General features: G+C 41.9%; 1 protein-coding gene across 1 annotated transcript in view; it reads left to right on the forward strand.

Annotated features, from left to right (window-relative positions):
* The first annotated feature begins 1,616 nt into the window (after positions 1-1,616).
* C8B (complement C8 beta chain) overlaps positions 1,617-25,150 on the forward strand; it is a 457,407-nt gene continuing 433,873 nt past the window's right edge. The window contains exons 1-2 of the mRNA XM_069642105.1: positions 1,617-1,751; positions 5,608-5,755. Coding sequence (XP_069498206.1) covers positions 1,702-1,751; positions 5,608-5,755 — 198 coding nt within the window. The 5' untranslated portion in view covers positions 1,617-1,701. The remainder of the gene's footprint in view (positions 1,752-5,607; positions 5,756-25,150) is intronic.

Consider the following 25,150-nt stretch of genomic DNA (forward strand, 5'->3'; position numbering starts at 1 on the left):
CTCTGGCCTGTGCAGGAGTGCATCCCCAAACCTGTAGACATGTGAAACATGCCTTAAAAAGCCCAAAGGCCTGCTTAATGGTCACCCTGGTCCTCACATGGGCCCTTTTGTATGCCACTTCTTGGTGCGTCTGGGGATTTCACAGAGGTGTCATTAGCCATGCAAGCAGCAGGTATCCAGAGTCACCTACAAGGGGTAAGGACACAGGTGTGATCAATGATGCTCAGAAGTGTTGTTGTCTGTGACGGTGGAACCTCAATGGTCAGTCTGTGCATGCATGTCCTATATCTCTTTGTACTACACTGTTTCAGGTGAGAGTCCTTGCATGCATATTGCACTGGTCAGTGGGGAGTTGCATTCTTGTACCTGTAGTGCATTGTATGTGGATATCCTTTTGGGTTTGAAATGGCTTTGTCAGTGACTGCTACATCTCCAGTCATGTGATACGCCTATGTGTTGTGGCCTGTGAATTCAGGGTTGCGCTAGTTGTGAATTCAGGGTTGCGCTAGTTGTTCCTGCATGTGCAGGCTCATCTGCGGGCATGCATTTGCGACATTGTTGCGTCGCCCACCCCCTTTGCCTTACACCCATGCTGCTAGGAAAACTCATACTTTGCAGGACCAGTAAAAGTGCTGGTAAATGGTATTGTACGGTATGTACGGTATGTACTGGCAAAGTTGTAATGAAGGCCAATGTCCTTTGCCATCATATCTCCTGATAAGCCAGCCAGAATGATAGCTCAATACTATAGGTTCTCCCTGCTGCCGATGTCTGTTTCTAATCTGTAGGCCACAGGTGTGAACCCCAGCTAGTCTAGCTCAGCCTTTCCTTCTTCCATGGCCGTAAAGTTACTTCCATCTTCAACTGGATTATCATAATTCTATATGCAAATGTTCGATGAACAGAACTTTGGCTAAAACACTGTATACTCTACGTTGACTGGCTGACTGGTGCTTCCCTGAGTCATATAGGACACCTGCTCCTCCCCACCCCATACAGCGCCCTAAGCACTTGCCTCCCTGCCCCCCTGTACTGCCACCTTGACTTTCTTGCACTTCCGGGGCTTGTACCCCTTGGAGGGCCTGCCTTCCTTGCACTTAACCCAGGGCACTGTTGCACCGGCTGCACCTCCACCCCTTCCTCTCCCCTGCACTTCTTGTAGCAATATGCATCAATGGTGACAAGATGAGCACCTCTCGTTTACGAGGGTCATTCCTATAATGGTGACCCTATAGAAGTTATCACAATGAACATTTTCGAGTCACTACAAGGATATGCAAACACAATACAGTAGTGTTCCAATTGCTAGAACCCCACCCCACCACCGTGACTAAATAGCCCTCTGTACATTGGTTTTCTTTAATGATGTCCAAAAGGGACCATATCATTTCTCGTGATATTAAGACCAATGGCATCTGTACAAATGTTGTTGTTTTTTTAAATGCAAATGATGGAACATACGTTAGTAATGTTACTTTGTATGCGGGTTCCTAAAGGGAGCTTTCTCGCATGGCCCAATTCTAGCCGTCCACTAGGCGGCTCCGTGCACCGTGAGCTGATCTGTTCTTTAGTGCAATGTGTACTTAAGTGCTTAACTCTTGTGAAGCGACAGAAAGCGCTTCCACTGCTCTCAACCGGGGCAGCTTTTTGGAGACTGCTTCGCTGCATTGCCGCAGCCTCGGTAGATCTTGCAAAGGGAGAATGCGTACTGTCTGCCTAATACTCGGCTTAACCAGCGCTGCTTTTAGCAGGTATTTATTTATTTATTTATTGGACAGCAAGTACATACTGTTTCAAAGCGCCCACAGGGCAAACGTGGGAAAAAAAGGGAGGACGATGCCACTATGCCTTGTGAGTAATTCAGAACGAGCAAGTGCAGCAAGGCATAGGGCGGAGGGGGTATGTAGACGGAAAACATTACCTTTTAATTGAAATCTGTGTTTTTTTAGCATGAGCCAAATAACGAGAGTATAAACGTGGGGTTTTAATTTATGAGGACAAATCACGCTTGGTTCCGATTTATTTAATACAATATCAGATGTATAATGTATAGGGTTTGAATAACACACTGCAGCACCCTAGAGAGATCAGGATTTCCTTCTTAAACTGGTACGCCTGTCACTAGAATTGACGATGCTCTTGGTAAAACAGCCCGTATTTGTATATACCCGCTAGCGTCCTGGAGGGCCTCCAGCTTGAACATTAGCTGGGGCTGGTCTATGCATGCGCGCTGCGAGGCCAGCAAAAAGGGCAGGAGTGCGCTATACAAGGGCACTATACATTACATAACTTGGGACACAGATGTTGTTGCCCATGTGGTTTGCATCAATAGCTCTGCTTATAGGGAGGTGATGTATGTTTTAATAGTTTTTTTCGAGAAGCCTATGTATGGCCCGTCTCTGACAGCCCTCTTCCAGTGTGGGGTCGGCCTAAATTGCCACTTTGTAAAAAACGAATTTAAAGTACAGAATTTCTAGTAGATCATTCGTTTAGCAAATGTAGGGTAGTCACCGAGTGTCAGTTTGCGTTTTTGGACATGTTCAGTGCCTTTTGATATTTCATTTTGTCTAATAATGTGTGTGTGTGTGTTTTTTTTTAAAATGCTGTCTATGGTACGAATAATTTGAATAACACTTACAAGTCAATTACTCAGACTATTTAACTGAAAATCGCAAAGTTGTTTAAACACTAATATAAATTGTGAAACCAGGGGTGAGGATTGAATGTCACATCTTAGGTCTTTAAACTATTGCCAAACCACGCCTGTAGAAATGGCCTCCTCCTCCAGCTAAGCTTCTTGGCTTTGAGAGAAGGGTAGCCTCGGGAGGGGCCTCGGCAATATTAATAACACATTATGGGCCACCAATGGCACAGATTACATGCTTTTAAAAAGATTCAAACAGAAAAATAAATCCGTTCTAAATTGGTCAGTTCTGGGATTTACTTTAAGAGTGTAATGTCTGTGAATGTGGAGCCCCAGGTCATCAAAGACACGCTCATCCAGTCCTGCTCTTCATATTTGCATTCTGGGGCTTGTGGTTTTCCTTTTCCTGTTACAAATACAGCACTACAGGCCGCATGACATACAGGTCCCAGAAACAAAATGGCGCTGGCTCAGGTACTCCTACCTGACATGGGCAACTCCAGATCTATCTAACTTGCGCTGAATCGTATGCTGTTGGTTAAAGACCTCCTGTAATATGCGTTACTAAGCATGATAATGTCTTTGTGGGCACCTGTTAGTAGGAGATATCATTATCCATCGCAATGGTATTTAATGTATTGTCCTGGGAACGAGGAAGGGCTGGATCCGCTCTAATTTGATTTAAACTCATGTTAATATTGACTTTGATGTCGGCGAAAAAATAAGCCACACAGACAGCAGCAATTGCAATAAATCTAGAGATAACAGATTGCAGCTAAGATTATATATGCAATCCAAAAAATGTTTGGAACACCGTTCACTTGGAAAGTCTATCGTTTTATTTTCAAACCGAACGATGAATCGCAGCCTCGGCTGCAGCCTGCTACTTTTGCACGATTTAAGAGGTCAGGAGAAAGGGGTCGGAGTAGCGGTGTATGCACTGTCATTTTGTAATAGATTATTTATTTAAAAATTCTGCAGAAAAAGAAGACACAGTATTTTCTCTTTCAGCAAACACAATTTAAATCAGAGCAAATAATTCATTTAATGTAACAGAGAGCCTTTGAGTACTTGGGTCCGATATGGACAAACTATAAAATAAATGTTATGATCCCACAGCTGCTCAAGTCCCTTCACCATTAGAGCAGCATTTGCCAGAGTGATTTGTTCGAGGTAGATGTAGAGACCTCCTCATAAGTGTATACCAGGTTTGAAGGGATAGCAAGCACCTGGGAAATGAGTGACCACCAAACCAATGCACTTTCAATCTATTGGGGGCTTAAGACCTCTCAGCACTCGCCTCTCACATTCAGCAAGCATGCCCTTTCAAGTTACAGCCCCGGTGGATGTGGCCTGGTACTTCACATTACCAAGGGCGACCAACAGAGTGCTATTACATTGGGTAATACTTTCACATGAGCGCCTGGAGACTGCCCTCGGGCGGTAGGGCTGCGCGCTATAAATCAACAAAACGTAACACAGTATACTCGGAATCCAGCATAAAGTGCTGTATTAAGCACTCTTATAATTGTATTTGCGGCTGGTCAGTTAACGCTAAAGTATAACAAACGGTTCCATGCCATTTCGCCGACCCCCTTTTTTCTGACAGGTGTTTTGCCAAAAAATGTAATCGAAATTTTTAACATTAGTCTTGGTGGAGGGTTCCCCAGGCAACCCCCGTAATGGAATAAAAAAAAAGTCTCTTTCCTCACCAACCCTTTATTTACCCTTTCCCACCCCACCAAAAAATTTCGCTGGACATTTTCGGCAAAACTCCTGTGGCAAAACACCCATCGGAAAAATGAGTGTCGGCAAACGGACGCAATACCATCACGGCATCACAAACAACCATGGACAAAAAGAGAGAAACACCAGATCTGCAAACAACTGATAGCATTTCATCAATACAGTGAGAAGTGTAATTTGTAACGCAAGAGCCCTGTTCACACAAGGACAAAAAGTTCCACAGATATTGAGGTAGGATGGTGGATCGATGCAGGGTTTGAGGTGGGTGGAGTTTGAGCGGTCTTGTCTGTGACAGTGTTACATTAATGGGGTGTGTTTACATGTCTTTGTTGTGTACGTTAGTCCGTTTTTGGCTGATGGATTGTGATGTATCCCCATTGTGGAGTAGGAAAATACCCTGAGGCGCTTAGAGTTGAATCCATAGTTTTGGCCCATAAGTGGTGCTTGGGAAACTCCTAGTGTAGCTACATTGTTACGGCTCATACGTAGTATAACTACACCACTGGTTTTCACATATGCGTGGTGCTCTAGCAACACCTGGCGTGGCTGCACAGTTTTGACTCATGGGAGATTCAAATGCGCCAGGCTATGTTGCGGGTTAGGATTGGCCTATAGAACCACAGAGTAAAACAACATAGTTTTGGCTAATAGGTGATGCCCCCATGGCACGTCCAATTCTTCCAGCCCAGGACATTTGCCAAATTAGCACAATCTTGGAGATGTAATATTGGTTCGTTTCATTTAAGTCAAATGGGGCTAAAAGCAATCATTTATTAAATCAATGCCCGGGATTGTATATGTGGTCTCAGGGTGACATGGCATGGAATCACCTGACCACTGTATGCCAGATCATTCTCCTCCCAGTTTCATCATCTACCTCTAATATAATGATCCCAATAATCTACACGGACTGATTATGCATTCTACAGTTGCAGCTGGCTTGCCTAATTGTGTGTCCGTTTTATGCAGCACCATTGCAAGATGGAAACTCAATCAAGAACGACTTCCGTCATTTCATGCTTAATGATAGGCTTCATTGAATCAAACGTTGCACCATCTCATGCAGTGCAAAAGCACACCCTTCGCTGACGTGTGCACGGATATGTCAAATCGAATCTTTTAGAATCAACCACTTGTAAACCCAAGATACATTCATAGGCCTGATGTTTACTTCTGTTCTTATTCCTTTCTTCTTTTCTGATTTTCTGTTCTGCAAGTGGATCTGGCCTCCAGCTGAATTCAGTTAATTCCAGTCCTGCAAAGAAGAGGTGGGCACGATCTGTATGGGAACCACCACAACCCATAGACTGCGTGCTGTCCACGTGGTCACCATGGAGTAATTGCGACCCTTGTCTGAAAAAACGAGTAAGTTCCTTAAGATTCATTCATAAATTCACTAAATACTCTGAAGATGTAGAGGTTCCACCTTTGGTAAAAATCACGTTATTCTTGAGTAGTCTTCTCCACCATGTCATAAGGGTATATTGTTGGTCTGTAGTAAATCTTATTGAAACAGTGCAATTGAAATGATCACCTAAAGCTCACAAAGCAACCCTGTTTTAATATTACAAAGTGGGAAGGAGTTGGCTTTGAAACCTATTCTGCGTTCAATGTTTAGCAATCCGAGAGTCATCAAAGTTTCTGCTATTCAGCCAGAACTCAAAAGAATCTCATTAGTCAAGATGGTACTACTACCTCAGTTTCTATATGTCTTTCCAAACGTCCCATTAAAGGCGCCTGGAGAATATTTCCGGGAATTAAGGTCGGTAATCCTGTGGTTCATCTGGACCGGGAAGCTACCCAGGATATCTTGGGATAAATTAATTGCTCCAATAGGGAGGGGGCCTGGCACTTCCAGATTTTGAAACATACCTTGAGGTAGCCCAGGCAGTATTCCTTCTATATTGGTACGAGGACAAGATAGACATGCGGTATGTAGAGGTGGAAATGGCACTGGTGTCACCATTTCTCTTAAGATTGATTATTCTGATGGTGCCAGACAGAGTTAACCAGGCAAATAACATGGTAGACTTGACCTGCAGGGCATGGACTCGAATTAAACATAAGCCCAAGGGTGAGGTTATCTACTCCCAAACCCTGCCAGTAGTACACATACCAGGAATCCCTCTGACTAGCAAAAGGAGCTACATCACCCTTATGAACAAGATGGGTGTGTCCTGTTTATGGTGACCTCTTTCCAGACAAAACATTTATAACACTGGAGGAATTCAGGGGCAGGGGAGTACTTAAATCCCTAGACATGTTTCAATATTTTAGATTGAGAAATTCCCTGAAACAGAGATTTCTTACCTTCCCGGGGTAGCCCGAGGCGGCTCTGATATTAGACAAGATGCTCCAGGCCGACCGGAATTGCAGAGTGGTCTCTACCATGTACAATTTATGCCTCAAGACCAAAATACAAACAGGTGTAGAGAAAGGTGGGAAATCACCCTAGGAAGAAAAATCTCAGATGAAAAGTGGGGATATTCCTGTGAAGGAACAAAAAGGCTGGCACTAAACACCAGGTACAAACTAATTCACATTCAAATACTTGGACCAGTTTTACCACACACCCTCTGCCTTGCATGAATTTAACCCAGAGGTTTCAGAGAACTGTGTTTGATGCGGGGACACACCAGCTGATTTCCTACATATGGGTTTGGGGATGTCCAACGATTCTGTCCTTCTGCGAGGTTTTTTTTGGAGTATTGGGGAGATTACAGGTGAAAGGCTTGATCTGAGCCCAATGTCAGCACTGCTGGGAGACTCTAGACCCATACCTCGGGCATGAAATAACTGGTGGGGCTGCTATTGATCCTTGCAAAGAGACGTGTGGCAATGCTCTGGGGTAGGAACCCGATCGCCAAAACCTGATCAGTGGCATAAAGACATCCAATATTGCAATGACATGGAGGCAGAATACGGCAGATTAACACATCCCCAGGCTAGATCCAGTGACATATGGGGGCCAAACATACATTATTTGATTGCTCAGTCTCGGAGGTCCTCACCCCCAACTATATGAAACTTTGGTAAGCTAGACTATGCAAGGCTAGGGAAAATGTAATAAGAATGTGAACAAGCGTATGGGTTTACCCACGATATTACACTTAAGAAGCTATGTCGTAATTGTCTGTGCTCCAAGAATTTGGATTGCTGTACTCTGTTGTTTTCTCCCTTCTGAAGTTGCCTTCTTTTTCTTTTAGTTGACTGTTGGAACGTGATGTGCCGTTGTATTGATGAAAACATGCAAATAATAAGAAGTTTAAAAAGAATGTTCAGAGTTTAAAAGGATTTAAACATTTCTTGAGCATACCTTTATGACAAATAATGGACAGTGTCCACGTTGTTGTTCGAAGGTTACTTTTGATTATTTCATAATGATCTCTCTGCTATAAAATATAGGTTTGTTTCAGTTCAACCCAGTACTTCTATTTCAAGGTTAAGAGAGGAACTTCTTAATGGAACTCTTAATATGGCACCTCTTTGGAGACCACGAAAAAATTCACCATTTTTGTTTCCTGCCCATTAATGTGGGTAGAGGTAGAACATTGCTTTTTTTTACTTATAATCACTGTAGGATAGCACATCACATGTATATTATTCTTCATCTCCATTTTTCTTTCTAGTTGTTAAACACTTTTAGCAGATTGGCTTGATCAAGATTGGACCATTTAGTGGCTCCCTTGGCTGCAGATTATGTATTCCTCATTAGTCCTTTGAAGACAAATTCAGGCATGGTTGAGACTTAGAAATACTGATGGAAGATACCAAAGGTCATTTTGGAGAGCTCATTTCACTCAAGCAGGAGCTGCCAAAAGTTGCTGTTGAATATCAGTGATTGGGTCGATGGGAAACCCCACTTAGATAGTCTTGAAAAGAAAGAATATGGTATCTAATGATACACAGCACTAGGAGAGTACAAAGATAACCCTGTGCAATATCAATGTCCCAGTTTTCCCTCCCTGGTCATTTAATTACTGGCCATATCAGAGATGACCCAGCCTGAGAAAGGATGAAACACGAGACTGAATAAGTAGATATGCCTCCTGATTGGTACAGTGTGTAACAGGGCAGGCAGTGTCTCTTAGTGAATTTGTTAACACTTAGAGTATGATGACATGTATTTTCCTGGCATAGTTCTGGTAGTCTTAAATATTTACCAAATTCTACTATGTTAATGTCTTGGTAAAATATCTAATGTCTGTAGCACATGGATTAGTGGCAGTGGGCTTTATTTAACTGATCCAAGACCTCTTAAAACTGAAAATTGAGATCTTCCTCCTATCTTTCCTTGGGTGTCCTTGAATACCTCCATGCCCTTTGCCTCCAATGACAGCCTTTCAATGATATTGACAATGATATTAGACATTCAAATAATACGGGGTACTGAACAGTGAGCAGCCCATCTTAACCTGAAACATGAGTCCTGCAAAGATGCCAACTTGCCTTAACCTATGAAAAGGAATTGTTTGCAAAGTGTTTTTAAAATGAATAACTAACAGAATGGTATTTTAACCAGAAAGAGTCCAATGTATCACCTCCACAGCTAAGATACCCAGGTGTGATCTACTTAACATAAGCAGCATTCACCCTTAACTTACCTTTCATGCTGCGAGAAATCTTATATCCACCCTGGTCCTCAATAGATTTGAGTCCGTCTCTAGCCTTTTCATGAGACAGCCCCTTTACTTTTTCCCCTCTCTTCAAAGTACTTAACTTTTCTACCTGTGCACTCTTTAATCTTCTTCACTCTTACTCCTCCTGGGCCTATCGTATCAGCACAGGCTTGTTATGTGTTCAGCACTGGTCTCTCTGTAGGCTCTGTCTACTTTTTATAAGTCAATTGACAAGCTGACCCTCATATGATCTAACTATAAATCCTACTGCAGTCCAAGTAAGATGTTCCCTTCCAATCCTCAACATTTCAGCACTTTCTACTTCCCTTTCATATCACTCATTATTCTCTGCCTTTAGGATTCTCTTCTCAGTGGTTGTTAAAACATCAACTCTATTCAGGGCTTTAAAATAGCCCTTAATAGGAACCCATCTATTCTGAAGGAACTCATAAGGTCTCCTGTAGCATCCACGACCCCCAGGACTCTTTTCCTACTCTGTATATCACTGCTAGCTAATGTATGCATTCTAACTATCAGGGCAGTGTTGTTCATCATGTAAACACTGTAAGTGATTTCAACCCGGCACTAAACCTAAGTCAATGCCTAACGTGTGATGCACAGTTGGACCCTTAATTATATATTTTTGTCTACAAATTCTTTTATTTCTGAATGATGTACCCTTATATCACGCCCCTCTCTTTGACTCCCCTCCCCGGTCTCACTGAACCAAGAAACAGGTTGTTTTGCAAAGTTAAAAGATTTATTTTATGGATTTGAACAATATATATATATCACACAATGTAATATTTATACAATAATCACCAATGGGTGATGTTACAATCAACAATCTCTTTAATCAGAAGGAGTATGGATAAGAAAGAAAAATCATGCAGCACAGAATAAAACTTTGTGTGGGTTTAGTCAAATGCAATGTCACTCTTTCCCCCGCACACTACTTAATTCCCCCCCACCCAATATGCAATATAGAGATGGAAGGAGAGAACACAGGTTTCAGGAAATACACACTCAACAAATACAGTTCAATCCCAATTCCCCCCAGCAAGCATAGAGAGAAACAGGAATGATTTCAAACAGGTCAAATGCTTTTGAATGTGGTTTTGAATAAATGGGAACAGCACTGAAAAATGTATTTAATTCTCGAAATTGGATTCAAAACTAGTGGGAGCCACTTTGTATAGTTTCAGGTAAACACTAGCACTGATTATTGAATAACTAGCAGATTGAAAACTGAATTATGAGGTCAATTGCAAAGAATAGCTATTTTACACGTGATGAAATTGAGCCAAACGCAAATTTGTGCCAAACTTTTCAGCGCGAGAGAAACTTGATTGCAGCAAAATGAAAAGGAGTTGGAATGCGGTTTTAAATTTGTTCGAAAGCTGGGGATGTTAGCTTCAATTTGACAACATTTACAAATGAAAGATGTGCTTTGGAATTCCAAACAGGATTTTCTTTACACTAGGGCGTCTATGAAGATACAAGATACCCAACGGGACAGCCACCAGATCAGCAGCGCCTCTGTTCTGACTTTTGCCCGCCGAGACACTTGTCTTTCCTCAGCAAATATATTAGCGCAAAGATGATATTATCACTACTATTATCAACAACAGACTATATGGATGAGGGAAAGATTCATGAAAACAAAAGAGATTCTACAATGCAGTTCTGGATATGATAGAATGGGTTGGATAGGATTACTCAAGGATAAGATACTGGCTATGGACAATTCTATGCTATAGATACTCACAACTACTGTTTGGAATAGGCCCGTCAGGATCTGGTCAAAGGGTTCTGGACTGGAATTCTGCTAGCCCACCACACAGGATTCAGGGCACCCAGATTCTGGCCTCAGCACGGCCCTCTGGACACTGCACGGCTTCTGGACTGGATCTGATGGGTTGGTTCTGGGTTTCAGGTATCTGGTTACCGCTCTGCTCTACTGGTTTGGATCTCTGGGTTCTAGCAAGAGTTATTGGCAAGTAAGCAGAAACAGCACAGCCAGGCTGTTCTTTTCCGTTGTGCCGCTTAAAAGTCTGGGGTAAAATCAGGTCGTAGGATTTTAAAGGCCAAGCTGAGAAGGGTTCAGCTTTGGAATTGGGCCTCTCTGCTTTCAAAGTTCTGGAGTCTTGGATCTGGGTTCTCCTGCAGAGTGCTTTGCCAGTAAGTCAGTTGATGGGCGAATCTGTGTGTCTAGGTCCTAAACTGTCCCTATTTATGTATTTCCCAAAGGGGTGGGTAGACTGAATTATACTAAGCACACCCTCTAGGAATCTTATTGGTTAGAGTCTGTCCTCTCTTCTGATTTGAGAAGGAACACATGGTTTCATGATGATGCAGTATTTTACAATCCAGGGAGTACCTCCCTTTGTTTCTGTACAGTATATCTATTTTTCACATAAATCATATTTACAATATCACCAACTTGCTAGCAATACATATTCACATCACAGATTTAGTAGAGCAAGTATCCGTGAGTCCCATCTTAGTGAGAGATTCGGTTCAAATTTGACAGTTTTTCACGCTTTTGGTTGGTTACCCAGTGTCAGATCTGTACACATTTTTCTACATATATGCGCATGAAATCTGGGCATAATCCTGTGAAGTTTCATATTTCTAGCATTATCACAATTGCTACAACTTCAACATTTCGGTAGTCCTGTTTCTGAACATCGCACAGAGTCCAGAGTAGTTTCAAACTGTGAGCAGAATTTTCATGTTAACAACCCATAATTTACAGATTTTTCCAAATTTTGCACAGTTCTCTATGAGTCTTTTTCACAAAGATATTCCCTTGTGGTTTAAGATACACATATCTGTCTGTTCCCGCTCCCAAGGTTTGGCTGGGTCCAGAGCACTACTGGCCTCTTCCTGCTGGCAGTTAGTTTCTGTTGACACCCGAATTTGCATTCCCTTTCAGTCCAGGAAGCCTATTGTCTCTCTCCCAGAGAAGCAGCGCAAAATCCCCTCCTCCTTTCATTAGCATCTAAATGATAGTTACTGGGCAGAGAGCAAAAGGTAGGCACCCTTTGTTTGGGGAAAACTGTGGAATGTGCTTTTGAAGTCAGTGTGGCTGGCATCAGTTCACTTTTAAAACACTTTGTTTAAAATTGTCTTTTCTAAATAAACTTTACATTTTTAACAAATATACACACTGATCTCTTAATGCGTCTTTTTAAAACATAGAGATTGCATAGTAGCAACCTATATTGCTTTTGATGGCAAGGATCTTCTTTTCCACAATTTGATTTTAAGACACAAGTTTTCAACTGCCAGTATAAGTAAATGACAGCATTGACACAGGCAGGCGGCAGTACTGCGCCCATATCTGACATATTTTCCCAGGCAAGCACCTTTTTGAATGTGGATTTTCTTGTGATGAAATGTGCTTCTCCTGACATTGTGCTTATGGGAATTCCTTAAATAAGGTGATGGTTAACACCCAACAAGGATGTTGGATCTTTTCTGGTGTTTGGAAACCATTATTTAGCAATTTCAACAGCCAAGGAAAACGGATTTTATGGCACTTCTGGGTTTTCCTGGCAATGAAGCACTGCCTTTTCAGGTAGTTCCATTTCACTCTGTGGCCAGCCCAATGACAGGTTTTGGCAGTGTGGTCTCCTGTTTCACCACTGACACAGGCAAAATAGATTTGGCAGCCTATTTTTTCTGGTTTCCCTGCGCACTTCTCAGAGATTTTTAGCGTGCATAGGGCTTTTCGGCAGCCATTCTGTTGTTTTTGATGAAAGCAGCACACAGTGATGTTGCAGGGCAGAGCCTAGTGGGTCAGAACATCCCACAACATCTCTATTCTTATTTTATTGGCCTTCTTTTCCTAGTATCCTTTCCTCCTCACTTGACAAGTTGATGACTTATTCATATTCCAAATGTACTATTTTAGAACATTTGGAAACAGTAATGTTCCACTCACTGTGTTTCCTTTTGCACAGTGTCTCTTTCTTTATTGGTTGTGCGTGGGCATGGGTAGTTGTTGGTGAGTTTGGGGGTTTGGGTAGGGTGTGGTGTTACGAATCTGATGTGTTTTGGAAATATACATGCAATGATGGCAAGTCATTAGACTTCAAATTATACAATAACTAAGAGTCTCAATGTACTCTTAACATTGTCTAATCTTACAATGCAGACTAGGAATATAACCTGTCTCAGCATGCATGCATTCAACAACATGATTAAACAGAATTGTAATGCAGCAGGTATTCAGGAGAACCCCTTGGTAATATGTCAGAAGAATCTGTTGAATCAACTAGGGGTTTATGAGACATTAGCTTCATACCATACCATGTGCAGCATATCAAATTATATTTATTTTGACTTTATGGTGTGGTGTGATGCTTCTGATACTGTGTCCATGGAATCAAATTGCCTGATGCATAACCATCTTGGAAAGGTTGATTCCCTCTTGCTTTGTATAGATGTAATGATTATAGGTCTGTTTTAGGTACTGTATGTCTTTCAAGTGAGGATGATCTTTCTGATATACTAAAGCTTTCACTGCTGCTGTCTGGGTCCGCCCCTCCATTATTTGAGGGATCTTAAGGATGGCTTTGGTGTTAAAAATAGGATGCACCATGCAGTTGAAAACTGACCCAGCACATTGAGCTTGTTGGTTGCCTCCACAATCATCAATCTGCATTCCTAGCATCCGGAGGCATGGAAACTGGTCTTCTGAACACCTGTGAGAAGCTACATGCATCTTTTGATTCCAACTCTCCAGTTGATCTCGTTCTACTTGATCTCACCTCTGCATTTGATATTGGCAACCACTCCATCCTCATAAAACGGCTCCACGATACCCTAGGAATCTCGGAGCGTGCACTGCACTGGTTGACCTCCTTCCTCGTTGACCATCGGTCCCAGGTCATTCTGGGGTATTTTTCCTACCCCGACTCTATCTCAACCTGCAGTGTCCCCCAGGGCTCCAAAATTTCTCCTTTGCTTTTAACAACTATCTTGCCCCGTTTGCACACATCATTTCCACATTCTCCCCAAACTCCCAGTATTATGCAGATGACACACAACTCTTCTTCAAACTTCCCTCTGATCCTCTTCTCACTTCATTTATGATTCCTGAGTGTCTATCTGCCATCAGTCCTGGTGTACTTCCAACGATCTCAGCCGCAAATACCAGCAAGACTGAGATCCTTCCTATTGGAACACCTGCTCCCTCTTTGTCTCCATAACTCTGGCCATCTTCTATGGGATCTCCCCCTTCTCCTTTATCTGAAGCCAGAAACCTTGGAGTCATCTTCAACTCCTCTCTCTCCTTCATCCTTCATATTTAGGACGTTGCCAAGAAGTCCCATTTTCAACTCCTCCCCCTCAAAGGAATTCTTCCTTTTCTCACTTTCCCCCAGAAGCTCCAAGTCTCTAGAGCGTTGGTTCTCTCTAAGCTAGACTACTGAAATAGCCTTTTCCTTAATCTACCCTCTTCCTCTCTAGACAACTCCCGCTAATCCAGGGTATGGCTGCAAGAGTTATCGTCAGCCTCAAGGACAGGGAATGCATCTCTCCAGCGCTAAAACTCTCCACTGGCTGCAAGGATCAAATTCAGGGATCCCTCTGCATCATCCACAAGGCTATCTGGGGACCGGGACCACGCTATCTGCAACTTGCTCTTTCTACGTACTCTCCCTCCAGGTCTTTACGTTCCTCCAGCACCAACCCTCTGTGTGTTAAATGCTTTGCTAAACAGCACGCTGGAGGCCAATCTCTTTCCTCAGCAGGCTCTCTTCTATGGAGCAGCCTCCCCCTTCCTCTTCGCCTTGAGCTGGATCTCCTCAAATTCCTGAAGCTCCTCAAGACTTTCCATTTCACTTCCTCCTTTCCTACCTCTGACCTTTACTAAACCTCACAGCTGCTGAGATTGGTGACCAGGGCCCTTATGTGTCCTCTTGGGTCCTGGCCTCCCACACCCAATCGCCTACAGCCTCTGCCTCTCCCAGCACTTTGCGTTGGCACCCTCCAGCCTGTTCCACCACAGGTTTGCACTTACCTGTTTATTGGTGGTATACCACTCCACCTAGTCACGTACACCTTCTCACTTCCCAGCACATCCCACCTGATATACCTAGCACTTACCCCTGCTACCCAACCCCTTCTTTCTCTCTCTGCACTTGCCCATTCTGAATGCTCACAAGGCCTAGTATGTTTGCCTCTATATTACAGTGTTATGTCTAATGTTCTCCCATGTTCTCTGCCTGTTGCCCCGTGGGCACTTTGAAACACAATTGACTTGTTGGATAAGTGCCTTACAAATGCCCAATAGATAAATAAATAAATAAGCCCCAGATTTTGAAGTCTGTTGATAATACATCATGTGAGCATCAGATAGATGAGTTCTGATGCACACAATGAGTGTGAGTGTTCATGTCAATTAGCATCTGATGAATATTATTTGCATACTGACATATCCTTGCTGAGCAGAGAATGAGTCAAAGAGATATGTTGCCAACATAAGGGAATCCATTTGCCTGATCACTCAACTTCAAGTTTAAAGTTAGAAATGCATGCAGGCTTTTGTATGTCTCATTAGTGACATTTAAAGCTCCCAGGGAGTTTTTTCATGGCCTTAAGGCATCATAGGCTAGTCTGTGATGTAGGATGATCAGAAAGCATTTCTGTGGGATTTTATTTCTTATGTAATATGGGCGAGGAAGAAAGTAAGCCAGAAGACCTCAATCAATATTACAAATTGAATATTCATTGACTGCAGAAAGAACATTATCTTATTATTTGGAAGCATATCACTAGTGAACAAATCTTGGAGACGTTACTGTGTACTCACATCACTGATTAAGATAATATGAAACAAAAACTTACCTAATTCCATGGGGCCTACAAATGCCCGCCCACCTGTTGAAGAAAATAGCGAACATTACTAATAGCCACTCAGAGCACTCCGCAAGCGCAACTATGAACTTTGCTCGCAAGAATACATAAGAATTATTCTTCTTTCTATCCCACATGGGGCTGGAGTGGCACTATGAAAAACTCTGGTACCTGAATGTTCATTTACAAGACTATGGTTTACGGATTGTACTGTAATCTAAATTTCTAAGCATTCAATGTAATGAATTACTGTATGTTATAACAAAGCTGTAACCAAACATAGGATATCACAACCAAATGTTATGAATTATCTTGGTAAATAGCCAGATATTGTGTAACTAGCCTAGAGGAAGCTGTAGTTTGCCGAAACAAGAGGCACGTGCACCAAGAGGTTATTGTTGGCTGTTGATCACTATATCTGTATGCAATGTTGATCACTATGTCTGTATGCAATGGCTGAATAAGATTGCACATGAATGCACCCAAAATGAGAGACTTACTTTTCACATAGTTATTCTTTTTTTAAAATGTATAATTGTTTTTCTATTATTATAGTTTGTTACAAACGTTTTTAAAAACGAGAAAAAAGTACAGAAAAAAAGGTATACAATAACTCAAAATGCAATGTTACACATTTGGAATTTAGCTAGTCCTTGTCCTTTCAGTTCCATTTATGTTTCTATTCCTTTTATTTCCTTCAGTCTTTTCTTCTTTTGCTTTTGTTCTTTTTCATATATTATTACATTCATCAGCTAGAGCTACCTCTGCTCCATGAAGTTTCTCATTCAGTTATTCAAGATATCGAGCTAACACTATTATTATGCGTTGGCGATCACTACTGTGCAATGTGAACCACCAATCCTCCCGACTCGTTAATTGATCAAATTCGGCTCCCAGGTATTTTGTTCTTAAATCACTCAGACCCAAGCAGTCAAGTACCAGATGTTTCAATGTCTCGTCCGCATTTTTGCAAAATCTGCATTTTAGATCATCACTTCCAATTTCATGTCTTAGCCTTTTGATCTCTTTTGTTGGAAACAAATTCAGTCTAAATTTCATATAGAGTTTTCGTAGGCGCTTCCATGGGAATATTTCGAGGTATTTGGCTGGGCAACTTAATCCTTTGGCTTCCATTGGTCTAGTTTGCATGCATTTGTGTTCAGCTCGTTTTTCAATTGTCGCTATCCAGTCTTGCTGGAGTAACTTTTTTTTGTTTGAGTTGGGATTGGTCATTAGTGTGTTTTCATCTGTATTTAGTTGTTTTAAGATGTTTTTACATATGAGTCTCCACCTCTGTATTAGATCGTCCGTCTCAAAGTTTTGACTGGCGATCAGTATTTCGAATTGTGGTGGTCCAACTTCATGGATGGTCCTGCTGTACATATTTACTCCCCTAAATGAAGCACCTCCAGTTAAAACCATCAAGGAATAGAACTATTATTTGAAAGACTGATCGCAGGAATTGAGCGCACAAGTGTGAGTGGTCCCCCAGTTAATCCATGTGTTTACATTGGAATCAATAAAGATCAAGTTATTTGATTACAATCCTGCATGGAAGTGGACTAGAACTTTTATATATAACAATACAGATTTTCGACAATGGCACAAGATTGCAGGGTGCCAGCCCATATGTCATTTCAAAGGGAACTTGAAAAGCCAGCACTGGGGATTATAAATGATAACAATGTGTTATTTATATAGCGTTGTACATAGAACAGTTTTGCCAACAATTATCACCTACTTGATGGTGTGCATTTGGCACTTTGACTTTGGGTACATGGATTCTTAAAAGAGGTTGCACATAAATATACATCCCATCTCCTCCAAAAGCTGCAGGTGTAGACAGTCTGATAGTGGAACTGTATAGGTACCCTGTTAAAAAGTGTTGCACAGTATATACATGGGTAGGTTTGCTCCTCACCCTACCAGTGTAAATAGCGTTTTTCCGAAAAAGGGAAAATATCTTAAGCTGGTCTCTCCTTAGGACCTATGTCACTATCACACATGAACAATAAAGTATCTACCACAGTTATTGCAAGTAGCTCAGACAGTCCCCTTCGCCATTGCAGGGGATCAGCCTGGTTTTACACCTGGTCGCTCTACTCTTGGTAGTGTTAATTTGCAAAGATGAACTCCTCTCTTGTACGTACTTTCATAGATCCCGAGAAAACATTTGATGTAGTGCAGTGGACTTTATCTGGGCAATTATGCATTATATGCATTTTGCTCAGAGTTGTGTTGCTCTCTTCTGAGAGTCCTATTGAGGACTGAAGGCCATGGCTGTCTCTTCAGCAGGTGCTACTTCAAGGCGTATTCCATAGGAATGTATATGTTTTATGCCTGCATTAAAATGTCATGCAAGCATAACATGAAGAGCTCGTCCAAGATGAAGCAGGAACACATGGCAGAGATATAAACTATGCTTTGTGCCCCTCCAAAAGCATCATGCCTTGCTTGTACACTTTCAGCTCTTCCATGCATATGGGGCGAGTCACTAGCCTTGTCCTATATTGTACAGTTGAGGAAGATTAGTGAAAAGTAGATAGGAAGGATTTACCAGGAGACTTTTTGTTTAATCAAGAAGAGATCCTCCTTCCACTTGAAGTGGTAGGAAGGGCAAACCTATGTGTTTCTTTTATTCAATCACTACCATTTTATAAACTTTACTCAGAGAAATGCCAACTGATTTTGTTGTAACATATTTTATTAGATGCAGGAAATCTCCTATGTGATGCCTCAAAACAAGTTAGCATGAATGGATTAATGGTGGATTGTTTTGCTCACAGTCATTTTTATATCTGGCATCTTTATTACAGATCGACCGCCCTTTTTAATTGCGCTAAAGAGACCGCAACAGCAATACGAGTAACAGGTGGACGCAATGGACATTCAATGTGTAGTGATCCATTACGTTCTTAAAAGGGGGAGTCTGAGGAGAATACATATCTTTCATAGGGATTGAGGTAAAATGCTACGTATATTTTCTATGCCTCATGTTCACACTCACACCCTTCTACCTCAGAATCAGAGTGTGAATGGGATATTTTTAGATTGTAATACGATATAAGGCAGGAATCAGGCTGCTCTAATATAAATATTTAATTTTATTTAAAATAACAAACAAAGTAATAAAGGTGATCCATTAATTTACCCGCACCAAAAATTACCCACAATTCTTCAAATGGATACAGAAAGGATAACACAATGTGTTTGCTGTTATCTCATTAATGTGTCTTTCTTTACTTAATTATCACAACAAGGCCAGGCAGCGTATCTACCTGACCTCTCAAACCTGGTGCCAGATTGGTGTTCCCAGCATTGAACATGGGCGAGTGATTGGAATCTTCGTAGGACAATGTCGCTAAAACTTAAGTCTCAATGGTATCCCTTTCAGTAGGACCTCTATCCCTCTCATCTAATTACTGGTTTCTGGAGACCAGATCTTTTTGTCAGAGCAACACATACTTTTTTTCAGCTTTAGGGTGCAGGGTTTCATTACGATTTCGCCCTTTTCTCCATCATTGCTCACAATCTGCTATAGGCTCAGTTGCAGCGCACGCACAGACCTAGTGATAGTGACAACATATTGGGCAGCCCAGACTTGGTATCCACTGGCCTGGAAGCTGAATGTCGCAATGCTAATACTATTTCCATTTCCAGAGACCTCCGGGTGCATCCTTTCGGTTAGTCCTATCCGGTGACTCTGTGTGGCACTCTTCAGCTGATGGCTTGGAGAATGCTGGGGTAGATGGTTTACTGGAAGCCCTTCATCAGAAGTTTCTAGATTCATTCAACTCTCTTGGGCACCAAGAACCTTACAAACCTATGAATCAGCATGACATGATTGGTCTTGCTGGTGCATACAAAGGCATAGGTATACCTTTTAATGAGCGTTATAACAAGTTGTACATTTTCTGGCTTCAACACATATTGCCTATCGTAACACAAATATTCATAGGTCAGCTATCTCCGCCAAGCACTGCCTGCTTGAGTGTCTTCCTGTTGGTGAACATCTTTTGGTGTGCAGATCACTGAAGGGTATTCGGATCGGGAACTCATGCAGACCTAGGTGTTATGCATTGTGGGATGTGAATGGAAGGACTGACACCTTTTAGGGCTGGGTTGCATAACAGTGACCTTGCTCGTTAGTCTATCTCAGCTAAACTTGTCATGCTCATGTGCATGGTCTCTTTTAGAAGAGTGGGGGTTATTAGGGCGTCAGCTCTTCAGGGAAATCTTTTTAACACAACAGGTTGTCTTGTAGGGTTTGTTTTCGGGTACATTTTTTCACGTTCTTCCCTACTGCACCAGAATAATGTGCTGTGCCCTGACTACGGAATATGAGTCACACCCATCCCAGATCTACTATAGCTCAGACCACTTGTGTATATCCTTAGCAAAGCTTTTAACCCATTTCTTCTAAGTTTTATCTCGATGGGTCAAGTGGGTGATGTCTTATGCGGGAATTGATATATCTGTATTTGAAAATAACTCCACCACTGGGGCTATGAAGTCTAAGGCATTTTGGACAGGGGTTCCTATTGATGACATTCTTACGGCAGCTGATCGGTGTAATGCGCAAACTCTTTATACTTTTTATTGTAAGCCTATTGCACATGCTGCCTGGTCTGTGGTTGATGGATTTTGCCCATGCATAATGGCGAGAATCCATGCCATGGCAATTAATTTTGGTTTCTCCGAGTAGTTATGACAGAGATTCAGGATACTATCAAGGGCATAGCAGTATGTTTATCACCCCCCCCCCCTTCTGTCGACTCTACCATTTTTACATACATATCTGTGTTTCAGCTGCAGACAATTTAACAACAACTCAGACATTTGTCTGCAGTCTTCAGCGAAGCGGTTCCCATCCCATGATGGCGTTGGCCATTGATGGCTATAAAGTTCTTAAGCTGGCCTGGTGAAAGCTGTTAAGACACAGCAAGCAAAAGAGAACAAATTAATACAAAAAGAGATTCACTGAGGACTTACAGGAAAGGGGATTGGTCACTGGGGATGTAGGCTCAGGAAGAAGGAGTTTGAGGGAGCTCTAGTTTTTTCGCATTTAGTTTTAAAAAGAAATGTAATGCTACCTAAATAATGAAAAGAGCGATGTGTGTAATACGTGCCTCAGTGCAAATAATGACATCTCAAACTATCTGTCATATCTACTAGGAGCAATCACCATCTTGCCAGAGGTCGATGTTGGAGTGGGGCTGTGCTGATGTTCTGATTTTGTGTGTGGATGTGTTTGTGTGTATATGCATCGACTAGCATCTCAAAAATAATGCGCAGAACCAATATGGATATTTTGGTCACTATGTAACAGGAAATCATGTTTTCATCTTAATTACACTCACCCGGTGATACCTTCACAACAAATATACTTTGGCATCTGGATCTTGTAAATGATTTTGAATAAATTTGGTTCTGCAAAATTCACATGTACTGAAAGATTGGAGTAACTATTAGAAAATGAATGCACGCTATTGATCTGTCTTAAAATACAGCATGGTGGATTGGTGTAAAGCGCTATATAAACAAAACAAATACAAATACAAAATGAACACAGTCCCTTAAATGCCAAGGACGAGTATGCACGTCATTTTTGCATAGACTTGCATAATAGCCTGGCACTTAAGTTAAAGAGTGCAATTTTTCAAGTCATGGTAGTGAAAATAATGAGTATGTAGTACGAGCAATCCTGAATTTCGGGGAAGTATAACAGAAACTTGCTCTTGGATGAGTGCATCAAGGGCCATCAATAAGGTAAGAGCTGATTCAGCGCCTGACATCACGAAACACGAATATTAATCTGAGCCAGGTTGCAGCTCATCGGATCAGTACTTCAAAATAATCAATCCAGCTCAACCGTAAGCATTTAGCAGGTCCTGGTCATCAAACAGCAAAAGAGGAAAGACACTGATTCAGGCTGATCTGCTCTACCTAGTTTATGAATGCTGTTACTGCGAAGGGCATAAGGAAAAGAAGTACATAAAATGAACTGCACTATTAAAATGAACAAACATTATAGTGATCGTAAAATAGCGAGAGGGTTTACTGTTCGTGGAGGCATAGAGGTGATACTTAATGAGAGACGCATGATTCAAAGCCTGATTAAGGTAAGCACAAGTGATATTTAGCTTTTCTACTCTTTGATATTTATCACAGGGATAATTCAACTTCAGTCTGGGAGGAAAAATTAAGACCTAGGGCCTGATTCACAGAGCCTTTTTCAATGGGAATGCGCTATTATAAAACGCTTCTGTGAATCAGGTTCTTGGAATCCAAATATCAGGTACTAAATGAAGATGGGAAATCATTGAGCATATCACTCAAAGCAATGCCTACTTCTGCAATTCAAGCCAAAAACAGTTAATCAAAATGTGTAACATTTAGATAGGAAAGTGCATCCTTTCTCCTGCAAAATGGAAACAGTCTGGCAATGCTTTTACATTCTGTGAAGTTTTCCCACAAGCTGTTGTTTTGTTTGCAATTAGCACCCGGCGAGGGGGGCACAGGCACTCAGGTTGATCTGATCGCAGGTTGAAACCCACTATCCAAGCTCTGGCCTTTGCTTCCCCGTCATCTTGCCCCACCATGCCTTCCCTTAATAAAATGTCCCCACGTCCCTCCCACCCCCACTTAACTTATGGCTGTGGCAGCGGCAGCCCGCCCATGATTCTGCTGCTCCGACTTCCTTTTCCTGCCGTGATGGAAATGGAAGAGGGGCTCCTCTTGTCTAGGGGTAATTCTAGCACAATTGAAGTCGGGAGCTCCACCCTTATCTGCCCAGCGCATAGTGGCCTATGCCAGCTATAGCCTGTTGCGCCTGTTGATGACTGAGTGTGCGTACTCACTACCACAGAAGGAAAGTATTGCAGTAGTGTGGGCAAGGGAATAGTACCACCTGTTCCTTTAAGCATCATCACCGACCCTCACAACCATTTGTGGAAACCCTAGGTCCAAAACGCTGCCGCGCATCGCGCAATGGGTACTCCGCCTACAAAAATATTCTTTCACCATAATTCATCAACCAGGCAAGGACAGCAACCCAGCCGACTTCCTGTCCAGATATCCACTGTCAGCCAAAGAAGAAAGTCAATACATCAATGTCAACCAATACCTCAACTACATTGTGAGCAATGCTCTGCCCAAGTCTCTCACCATACCACAAACACTGGATGGCATGCGCCAAGACAATCTCCTCATGACCATTAATGACTGTGTGACCTCGGGCAGGTGGCACCAAGGAGGCCAAAGAGGGACAGCCCAGTCAGAGACAGAAAAGAAACACCTCTGGACTTTCCACCTGATAAAACACATGCTGTCAGTGTCCCCCAAAGGACTACTTCTAAAAGAAAACCAGATTGTCATCCCCGAGAACTGTAAAGGGATTTCAATCAGGCACACACCCAAGTCTCGCCCAGCATGTAGTGCGCAAATGAAACCCTTATTTATCTTTGTCTATAAGGCCAATAATCTGAATAATATACCACTCATATCACACCCTTCTCAAAATTCCCCCGGTCACACTGAACCAGGAATGAGGCTGGTTTGGAACGGTAAATATTTGTTTATTTATTTAGAATTTAAAATCACAATACATTTCTAATAGGTAACAACAATCACCAATGGGGTGACAGAACACTGAATAATATCTTTAATGCACTGGGAATCAGGTAATGAACACAAAAAGAATGCAGCACAGAAAATAATACTTTTGGGTTGGTTTGGAACAGATAGCACTGTCGTTAGAGGATCCCCCTGTAACACCCCTCAACCCACCAATAGGCAATTTAAATAGATGGGAGGAGAGAGCAGGTACTCAGGAATAATGCAGACCAAACAGAATATCACTACCACCATCCACCCTTAAACACAAGAGGAAAACGGATTTGACTTTTCAACTGTCAGTTTGGCTTTGAAAATGACTGAGCAAAACACCAAATGTGGTCAAAAATGCTTAAATTATTATAGATTTCTACAGGAGCCACTTTGAACAGATGCAAGCAATCACAAGCAATGATTTAATCAAAAGAAAATAATTGGAATCTCAAAGGCAAAGTGGGAAATAAGCAATTCCCACGTGTAAAACGTTTGCCAAATGTAAATTTGCGGCAAACTTTTACTATGTGATTTCTGAGAAAAACGGGTCAAATACACTGTTGCGGTTGTTAGTTGTGGATGTAGCCATGAATGTTAGGTATCAGTGGGTGTTGAAATTTCGTTTCTATCTTTAAAACTGAGGGAGTTATGGAGATTTTAGTGAGAGTTGTTTTTCGAAAATAAAGACAAATTTGGACAAGAACTTCAGTTTAAAATCAGAAAATATGGATTATGCTTTTACTCAAGACTAATGCATGCAGACTAGACAACCAGGTTGGGACGAAGTAAGCTCTGAGACTGATTCATGACTTCATTAACAGATTCCCAGCTCCTTCCCCGGCGGAACCAGTTCAAACATTCGAAGTGGGATTTTTGGATGAGAGTTACACAAATAAGAATGACTATGAAAATGGCGCTTTAGCAAATAGACAGAATAAAATAGCACTAATGATTTTGACACTGTTACTGGTTATGGAAGTAAGGGTAGTTCAGAGATTAGGGTGGAACAAGATAATGCAAGGTATACAATAGTTCTATAGTGTCCTATTAATATTCACAATCCACTGGGATTTAAGATTTTTGGGCCATCAAGATTCTGGTCAATGGATCGATCTATCAGGGAAGGACAGCAGATACGGCGCGGGACAGGATCAGCTAGGTCGGTCACCGGAACTGCACAGGATCTGTACTTCTGGTTTCCCGATATTTCAAATCAGCAGAATTGCGAGTTCATCAGGCAAACATTATGTTAGCAAGCCAGATAGTTTCAGGATGCTTCCCCACACCACAGTGCTCCACTGGGTTGCAAGGATTAGTTGAGGATTACTTGAGGATTGCGGCCTAGTGGAAAATGGTTCAGCTACTGCTTGGCCTGGTGATTGGCATCTGGCTCTGGAAGGATGTTAAAGGCTGGATGTTGAATGCTGGATCAGAGTGCTTTGCTGGAATCAGAAGAGAGAGTCTGAGTGTGTTGTCAGAGGTCCCTATTTATCATGTCAAAATGACATCACAAAATGGGTGTATGGGCCGACTTAACTAAGCTTGCCCCTGTGAACTGGGATTGGATCAGACCCTCATCTCTGCCTTGCATCCGAGTGATTGGATCAAAGACAGATGATGTCAAGTTCATGGTTTAGTTTTTACAATATTTAGAAACCTCCCCTAG

The sequence above is a fragment of the Ambystoma mexicanum genome, chromosome 1q, assembly GCF_040938575.1.
Source record: "Ambystoma mexicanum isolate Mex_15411 chromosome 1q, UKY_AmexF1_1, whole genome shotgun sequence".
NCBI classification, from domain to species: Eukaryota; Metazoa; Chordata; class Amphibia; order Caudata; family Ambystomatidae; genus Ambystoma; species Ambystoma mexicanum.